The sequence below is a fragment of the Filicampus tigris genome, chromosome 22 (assembly GCF_054856515.1).
Source record: "Filicampus tigris isolate MCC_2025a chromosome 22, RoL_Ftig_1.0, whole genome shotgun sequence".
NCBI classification, from domain to species: Eukaryota; Metazoa; Chordata; class Actinopteri; order Syngnathiformes; family Syngnathidae; genus Filicampus; species Filicampus tigris.
Window position 1 is genome coordinate 8,077,804 of NC_141238.1, and position 9,398 is coordinate 8,087,201.

The following is a 9,398-nucleotide window of genomic DNA, read 5'->3' on the forward strand; positions in this document are numbered from 1 at the left end:
ATAAATAAGATGCAAATAGTGTTCAAGTTCCATCGATTTACGTTGCAATTGTAATCCTCATGTTTTCAATATGAGCTTTTTTTATTGTGAAGTATTGTTTTCTACACTTCCGCCTCGTTGCTTTACATTTTCTCGCCTGACTTTTCTAACGGTTGGGCCTGTGTTTGAACGCAGCCGCACAGGGGGCGCTGTAGTCCAGCGGCTCCCATCGTGGTTCCTCGCGAAGAAGAAGCGCGAACGGGTGCGCTTGGCTGGGAATTGTAGTTCTTTTTGTTTAGCAAACCGGCTAAACTCCCAACTCTCTCTCGCCCGACGCCTCCCGTCCAGTCGCCCCCGAAACTCGGCATGCAGAGCGAGCCGCGCGTCGATGGACGAGCGCCATGACGGAGGAGTTTGACGAAGATGTCGTGTTTGAGGTTCGTAACGTTGTGTGTCACTTGTTAGCCTCTGCTTTGTCATGCTACCGCTGCAAATAGACACTCGCTGAAAGCTCCAATTTAAGATACACCAAAACAGATGTTAATTTCTTTTTAAAAGTGCGAAATAAATACTCATACTTTGCTGCCTTATGTTAGATGTGCTTCTCATAAACTGGTTCAAGTTTGGCGACTATTACTGATTGCAGTCGATGGGGCGGGGGTGACCAAACAGACGTAACCAATGCGTCGGTTCTGATAAAAAAAACAAAAAAAAACACGCACTCTCAAATCTGGATTGCGACAAAATGATCTCGGAATACTATGGAAGTGAGTATTATCCTAAGAGCATGTATGTGATGGTAATTACACAGCTGCTCCCATGATGCATTTGTTAAGTGTCCAGTAAGTAGTGTAATGCAACGATGCTGAGCGGGTCAGACATCTTTCAGGGATGGGGAAAAAAAGGAGGATTATGACGTCCATTTTCTAGTATTTTGGACACAATCCGGACGTGTACGTGTGCTCTTAAGTAGATTAGCATTTTTTTTTTTGGGGGGGGGGGGGGCAGCTTTGATGGAGGATGGTTCAACAGGTCGGCGTTAAGATGGGAAGCACTGTGACGTCATCGTTTGCTTTGCAGAACTCGCCGCTTTTCCACTACCTGCACGATTTAGGACACACGGACTTCGAGGCATGTCCGACGGCGGCGAGGGAGCAAGACGGCGACGTGGGATCTGAAAATGTTCCCCACGAAGCCCAGGTGAGCCAAACCCCCGCCCCCCCCCCCAGAGCTGCTTTTTATTTTGCATCCCATTTTTCTTCCCTTGTTTACTTTTCCGCCTTCCTTCCATTTTACCTCCCTTTGCGTCTTTTCCTGTTCATTATTTTGAAAGAATCCTTATTCACAGTACCTGGAAAAAAAAAAAAAAAAAAATTATAAAGTGTATACCCTGGGTACATATGAGCTAATCCAGCTAGCATTATTTATCGCTAAGCTATTTCACGTGTTGGTCGCTATGATGCCCTCGCGCTTGTGGAACTTTCCATTTGTGCCACACTTCCTCTGTGCTGCTCAGGACAGGAAGTCTTTGGACAGCGTGTCGCTTCCCGGATGTCAGATAAAGTCAGAGCGAGCCGGGAATGTCACCCACTACTTTCGCTTTTGCTAAAAAAAAAAAAAAAAATGCCTGATAGCTAAAGACGTAATTATGGGACTAATCTGTTAACGACGGACGTGTCGGCGAACGTGACGTTAAATCCTGCTTAGCGTTTGCAAACGGAACAAATTGCCACATTTGTGCACAGTGAGCAGGAATTCTTTTGCGCTTCTACTTCCTGCACTTACCCAATCGGAAATCAATGCAACTAATAAAACACCCCCGTCGCCCTGGGGAAATGGGACGGACCCCGGGCCCAGACGGGATCGATGACGCTGTCAAACGGAATTACACGCTGAAAAAAGCACAACAGGGAATTAGAATAAGGATTTCTTCTACCGCTTTTGATGTGAAAATTGCACGACATTGGAGGACATTTTTTTCGGAATGCATGTAGGGGGGAGTCATGCAGACCTTGGCTGACACCTTGTGGAAATGGAACCCACTTCAGAAGGCGGCCTCCTCTCCAACACTGGAGCAGCAGCTGGTGGGTGAAATAAACTGAAATCAAAAATCGACATCAGCGCGCCCCCTTCGCCAACCTCCCTCGCTCGCTCGCTCGCAGGACGGCGTGCTGGGCGAGTACTCGGTGCGTTGCATCCTGGACCAGGACGTGCTGCTGCAGGAGGACGTGGAGCTGATCGAGCTGCTGGACCCCAGCCTGCTGACGCTTTGCTCGTCGCCCGACCGCGCCGCCGACACACTTCCCCGACCCGGCGTCTTCGCCACACCCTCATTGTGGTACGCTACCGCCCTGCGTGGTCCGCGATTGCCGTGTATTTTGAAGGGGATGAGTTTGAAACGATATCAAGTAGGGACGCAACGATTAATAGAAAATCTAATTAAAATCGAGTCGCCCCGATTAATCGATCTGATTATTCGAAAACACAATAAATTGATCCCCAGCGGGGATGTAACGATGAATTGAAAATCGATTTAAAATTGATTAGCCCCGATAATCGATTAGATTAATCGAAAGCAATAGATTGATCTCTAGTAGGCATATAACGATTAATCAAAAATCAATTTAAAATCAAATTGCCCCAATTAATCGATTTGATTAATCGAAAACAATACATTGATCTCTAGTGGGGATGTAACGATTAATCGAAAATCGATTCAAAATCGAGTTGCCCCAATTAAGCGATTAATCGAAAACACAATGAATTGATCTCTGGTGGGGATGTAACGATGAATCAAAAATCGATTTAAAATTGTTTAGCCCCGATTAATCGATTAGATTAATCAAAAACACAATAAATTGATCTCTAGTAGGGATGTAACGATGAATGGATTTAAAATTCGCCCAGATTAATCGATTCAATTAATCGAAAAATCTAGTTGATTAACTTCAAATGATGTCTTGAAACGTTTTTGTCATTCCAGATGTACATTTTACAATACAATACAATACAATTTTGTTTATATAGCGCTCCCTATAGTTTCTGACATACAGGAAATACTTTATTTACTTGTACTTTACTTATAACATTATAGGAAATAAAGTTCTCCAAAATGTTAAAAAAGGCAGAAATGTTCAAATTTCACTTATCTTTGTTTTGATTTCAAACAAAAGCAAACTGTGCAGAGTCAGTAGAATCTCTTATAAAGTTAACTGAAAATGTACATCAATGGTTCATTGAAGTTAACACAGTTTTAAGTTGATTTTGTTATCGTCCTGCCGAATATCGGGCGCCGATAATCGGCCCGGCGACCGATACTCGGTCCATCCCCGGTGCGTATCTGTCAGTGACGTTAATTGTGTGTCGATTTACCTCCGCTTGTGTCCACTCAGGGACTTGGCGGGTCTGGCGGGCCTGGCGGCAGTTCTGCTGGGTCTGTGCTCGGCGTGCGGGGACGCGCGCTCGCTGGCGGCCGCCCCGTTGGTCCTGGCGGCGCTGTGGCGGGCGGCGGCTTTGTGGAGGCGGGGCGGCGCCCGGCGGCTCGTCCACGCCCGGGCCTCGCAGGTGCGCACGCTGGTCCACAACTGCAAAGCGCTGACGGGGGTGTCCCGCAAGGCTCTGCGGCTGGCGCAGGAGACGGAAGTCATCTCGCGAGGCTTCACCCTGTAAGGTTGCTTGCCCGCCGCCGCCGCCGCATGCCGGACCCAAACCTGCATGGACCAATAGGAAAGGAACGCTTAGCTTAAGTGTTCCTCTCAAAAATCCCGCTCCTCCCGCACGTGATTCACGAGTCCCTTTCGCACAGGTTTTATACGAAAATTGGCGGTCGATGCGGGTTCCCTCAATGAGATATTTGGGACTGAAACGGATCGTGTGAAAGGGGCTTCGTTTTGTCCTGTGCTGTGATTGGTCCTCGGTGTCGTGTTTGTTTTACGTGTGTCCGCCTTTTACCAATTCGGGGCGTCTCCACAGTTGTATCACATTTCACTTGTCAAGTTTGCTCGACAGGGTGAGTGCGGCCGGCGCCTTTAGCAGGGCGGGGCCGGGAGGGTTGGGGCCCCGAGGCCAGCAGCTGATCGGACTGCGGAAGGCACTTTACCGGGCTCTCCGCTCGGCCTTTAGAGCCTCGCGCCGGGCCACCTGTCACATGCTCAAGGAATATCCTTTGGCGTTACACATGGCAAATTCGGTTCAAGTCTGTTTGATTTTTCGATTTTCATTTCCCGATTTTTGATTTGATTTTTCGATTTTTCAAAAATCGCTACCATGTTTGTCTCTGTGCGGTAGTGTGGTGCTGTAGCCATCCACAAACGCGATACGCAATGATGTTTGACGCACGCACATAATTTGATCTGCACATTCAAAATGTGCCATGCATATGGAATGGGAAAAAAAATTAAAGATATCGTTTTTTAGCACTCTAAATTAGTATATTCTAGCGACCTACGTACAGTATGTTGTATTTTGTTAGGTGTTGCTGTATAGGGCTTGTGAGTGCTGAGATGTCCGAGTTTGATTCGTCTTGATTCAAATCGATTATTCGATTGATTTCTTTGAATCGGTTTTTAATCGATTTTCCATTAATCGTTACACCCATAATGAATAACGAAACAGATGCAGCAATAGTAGTCGATTTCACTGAGAATAAAGATTATATGCGTGTGAGTATTACTTTGTCTAAAGCGTACTGTAACATTCATGCTAGTTTTGTTAGCCTAGTCTATGGCGTTTTGCATTGTGTATTAGCTAGCAGGCTAAGTCGGAAGTTCGCTGTCACCATCTCGTGCTTTGTAATTGTCAGTCTCAACATTACAATTCCGCTAGGGTTTCAAATTACAATTCCACTAGGGATGTAACTTTTAAAAAATCGAATCGTATCGGGAACCGAAAATCGAATCGATTCGCCCCGATTAATCGAATCAATTCATCATTTAATCGTGGGCAAATGGAAAAAAACATTTCAAGACATCTAGATTAATTTAAGCGATTCGATTTTCAATTAATCAAAATTCAAGCAATTCGATTTTCGCTTAATCGAAAAATGGTAGTGATTTCTTTAAAAAATCAAATCGAGAATCGGGAACTGAAAATCGAATCGGGGCTTCGGTGAATCGTTACATCCCTAAATTCCACTCAAGCTTACAATAAATTACCCAGAATGCAAGTCAATTTCCTGACCCGCCTCCTCCTAGCATACTGTCAAATGTAAACAATTCCATAATATCAAAGGAGAGAAACATTTTTGGCCAAGGAAAACAATTTTGTCAACAAAAGTTGCTGAGAGTGAAGCAGGTTGAGTTTTGTTCCCCTTAACGGCTGCCAACGTTCCCGCTGAGCTCGGAGGTGGACAACGTGACCAACTACGTGTCGGCGGTGCCTCTGAAGGAGCTGGGCCTGGGCCTTGGCATCGAACACCTGGGCGACGAGCAGGCACAGGAACTGACCGACGACTACAGCCTGCCCGCCCTCAAGGTCGACGTGAATTTGGAATTCCCGTCCGAGTCAACTAAATCGTCTTCTGCTTGCAGTTCATCCTAAGGTGCACTCTTGAACATGTTCCAGATGTTGTTCCAGCTGTGGGTCGGGCAAAGCTCAGAGTGCTTCCGCCGATTAGCCCTCCTAATGTCGCCTCGCCGATTGGAAGAGGAACCGAAGGAAGGCGCGGCGGCCAAAGCCGATTCCCCCGCGCTGCACCGCTCCATCGCCGGCGTGACCGAGCCTCTCCACCGCGCGCTGGCCGCCTGCCTGGCCGAGGTGCGGCGAAGCTACGACTTCCACCGCCACTTCGAGACGCAGGCCGGGACGCCGGGTTCCGAGCGCGCCGCCCGCGCGCGCGACAAGTGCCGGCGGCTCAACGCCCTTCACGCGTCCATCCGGAGCCTGCAGCTGCATCTCAAGGCCCTGCTGAGCGAGTAAGGCGCACGCCCGGCGCACGCCCGGCGCACGCCCGGCGCACGCCCGGCGCACGCCCGGCGCCCAGCCAACCCAATGTCTTCTTCAGGATGATCATCATGGAGGACGAGCTGGAGAAGCTGATGGTGTCCAAGGAGCCCAGCGAGCTGACTCTGGAGGGCTACCGCGACCTGAGCGACAGGCTCAGCCAGCTGCAGCCGCACATGCGGGCGAGCGCCGGATGCTGGGACGACACCGTCGGACAGGTGGAGCGCATGCTGAGGCGCGCCAACGACTGTCCAGGTTGGAACCGGTCGCATCAAGACGATTTTCAGACTTGGAATCATGCGCCTCCAAAACGTTTCTGTAGGTAACGTTGACGGGCCGGACCGGTGCGGGACGCCCGTTTCCCAGGTTCCCGATCCTCCTCCGTCCTATCCTTTGATCCTGGACAGAGATCCTGTTCCTGATGAGCTGGTGAATTTCAGAGCTTGTGATCTCATTTGGGTTTACTTATATCAATTCTGACCCACAGGGGTGTAACGACTCACCGAAGCCCCGATCTGATTCGATTTTTCGATTTTCAGTTCCCGATTTTCAATTCCATTCGATTTTTAAAAAAATCACTAGTATGCTTGTCTCTGCGCGCTAATGTGGTGCTGCAGCCATCCACAAACGCAATACGCAATTGATGGACTATGCATTTGGAATGAAAAAACGTTTCAAGACATCATTTTCTAGATGAATTTAAGCAATTCGATTTTCTATTAATCGAAAAATGAAATTTTTGATTAATCAACAATCCAATTGCTTAAACATCATTTTCTAGATGAATTTAAGCAATTCGATTTTCTATTAATCGAAAAATGACATTTTTGATCAATCAAAAATCGAATTGCTTAAATTCATCTAGAAAATGATGTCTTGAAACATTTTTTCATTCGCCCCGATTAAATTGATTTGATTCGATTAATCGGGGCGATTTGATTTTCGGTTCCCAATTGGATTTGATTTTTAAAAAATCACTACCATGCTTGTCTCTGTGCGCTGGCGTGGTTCTGCAGCCATCCACAAACACAATACGCTATGATGTTTGGCGCAAACGCATCATTTGATCTTCACATTCAAAATGTGCGATGCATCTGGAATGGAAAAAAAAATTGAAGAAATCATTTCTTTGCATTTTAAATTAGTATATTCTAATGACCTAGATATGTTCTCTTTTGTTAGGTGAGCGCTGAGATGTCAGAGTTCGATTTGTCCAGATTAGTGATGTAACGATTAATCGAAAATCGATTTAACATCGATTGCCCCGATTAATCGAAAAATCAAGATTAAATTAATCTGGAAAATGATTTCCTGAAACATTTTCATTCCAGATGCATAGCACATTTTGAATGTGTAGATAATATGATGCGCTTGCACCAAACATCGTTTGCGTATTGCGTTTGTGGATGGCTGCAGCGCCACACTAGCGCACAGAGACAAGCATGCTAGCAATTTTTAAAAAATCAAATCGAATCAAAAATCGGGAACTGAGAAGCGATCAAATCGGGGCTTGAGTGAATTGTTACATCCCTAGTCTCCATTTAAATCGATTACTCGATTAATCGGTTTGAACCGATATTTAATAAATTTTTCGATTAATCGTTACATCCCTACTGTCCCGCAATATTGGCTCTCCCGTTACGCTTCTGATGCCTGACAAAATATGACTCGAATGCGACAGGAGTTGGAGGCCTACGTGTCGGATTCCGACTCTGACGGCGGCGGCAAGGACTCGTGGTGCGACATGCTGACTCCGGAGGAGCGGGAACGTCAGCGCCGCGAGCGGGAGGAGTCCCGCCGCGTGCTGTCCGAGCTCAAGGCCGTGCTGGGCTTCCGCACGTCCGAAGGCGAGAGGATGAAGAGGAAGCAGATGCTCTTCAGCGACCAAGGTCTGAAACTCTGAATTCGTCGTTCCCATTTTCGATTGCCGATCCAAAATATCGAAAGCAGGTTCGTATCAGCTGAGTACTTCCCGTCGTTGCAGCTGCTTCCATTTGCTGTTCCGACACCGCGGCAGAGCCATTGGCCGCACCCGCCGCCTCAGCGGAAAGAGGCGACCTATCGGAGCCCACGGCGGGAAGCGAACAGGAAGAGCGGGAAGGAAAAGACGAGCGGGTGAGGCCTGACCCCTGCGAGTTCAGCTGCGGTTTGGAGGCGGAGGAAGATGCGGCGGGGGCGTCGGCATGCGCCCGGGGAGGAGGCGGCGGCGCGTCCGAGTTGCATCAGTACGACGGCGGCGAGGACAACCTGAACGGCTTGGACGGACTCCTCAAGCCCAAAGTTCCCGCTCTCTCCATCATGGACAGACTGAAGGAAATCCACAGCTCGGAGTCGCTCAGCTTCAGCTCGGCCGTGGCGGCGCAGGTGGCGGCGCGCTCGCACTCGCTGGTCAAGATGGAGGAGCAGACGTTTGGCGACGAAGAGGACGAGGAAGAGGAGCACTGATTTCTCAAAAACTTTTGGCGGTTTTTTATTGCTCAGGTAGCAGAACCATTCAAATATGTGAAGACCCCCCCCCTCACTTCAACACAAAATGAATACTTGTGGAATTGGGCTTGTTCGGGGAATCAGTAATTCTACAGTGGGGTTAGAAAAGAACCGTGTGGAACTCCACCAATAAATAACATCAGGCAATTCTAGGGTGTCTTGGTAACGTTTTGTTTCTCGAGCGCTTCTGGTCGGGTTCTCGGATCCCAAGCTTGACCTTTTTGCGGAAGAGGAAGTGAGGATGCTATTTTTACCATCAGCACTTTATTTCGGGAGGGAAGCTTGCGCATTCACCAAAGTATGTGGACAATTCTCCAATTCTCAATCCTCAAACTGCTTGGACCGTTTGCTCGGAATTGAACCCACGTACACAAAAAAAAACAAAAAAAAAAACAATTCTCCCGACTAAGAGACAATCACTGGTGGGACAGTCTTTCCTCATCTCGCCCTGCCCTGCGGGTGAGGTGTACACGCCTTGTTCTTTTTCCAACATGAAATAAAATACGGTTGCGAAAAAGCATTTTGTATATCTCTTTATTCATAATACTGCTTGCTGCTCGTGTTTCCTGGGCTGCAAAGAAGGGGTGCCCGGAGAACAGGTTTGGTGGGTCACTTGATATGTTTTTTTTTTTTTCTTCAAGGCTTTTTGCATTTGCTGGCCCCCTCTAAGCCATCCCTGACTTTTAGTTATTAGTCACAGAAACCTGATAAAAGTCGATTTTACAGACTGTACATAGGTATGAACAATACACTATTGCACATACAAAATATTGCACAATCGCCCCTGTATCTGGTTCTCAGTTTTACGATTTATAAATGCAACCAAGGGAATATGGTAGGGCCACAAAACAAATGACGTCGCACACTATTCACTTTCAGCTTAATCAACTAAAAACGTAACAGCCACGATTCTTTTCATTTACTTCCCAGCACTGTGCATCTTTGCCATCTAGTGGCTGCCCGCGTCATTGGCCAACGTTCCGAGTCGTCAA

At 47.5% G+C, this 9,398-nt stretch overlaps 1 protein-coding gene across 1 annotated transcript; it reads left to right on the plus strand.

The window, feature by feature from the left end:
* The first annotated feature begins 222 nt into the window (after positions 1–222).
* On the plus strand, positions 223–8,926 carry vezt (vezatin, adherens junctions transmembrane protein). Its single transcript, XM_086022271.1, has 13 exons — positions 223–241; positions 328–416; positions 1,060–1,179; positions 1,974–2,063; positions 2,142–2,317; positions 3,372–3,644; positions 3,988–4,149; positions 5,316–5,451; positions 5,542–5,891; positions 5,981–6,174; positions 6,242–6,348; positions 7,601–7,808; positions 7,904–8,926. Exons 2-13 carry the CDS (start codon positions 381–383, stop codon positions 8,362–8,364), a joined length of 2,313 nt encoding a protein of 770 aa, XP_085878397.1. The 5' UTR covers positions 223–241; positions 328–380; the 3' UTR covers positions 8,365–8,926.
* Positions 8,927–9,398: the final 472 nt, after the last annotated feature.

Coding starts and splice junctions, on each gene's coding strand:
- vezt (XM_086022271.1), top strand. CDS start 381: ATGACGGAGGAGTTTGACGAAGATGTCGTGTTTGAG. Junction 5,452..5,541: donor ACAGCCTGCCCGCCCTCAAG/GTCGACGTGAAT, acceptor AACATGTTCCAG/ATGTTGTTCCAGCTGTGGGT. Junction 7,809..7,903: donor GATGCTCTTCAGCGACCAAG/GTCTGAAACTCT, acceptor CCGTCGTTGCAG/CTGCTTCCATTTGCTGTTCC.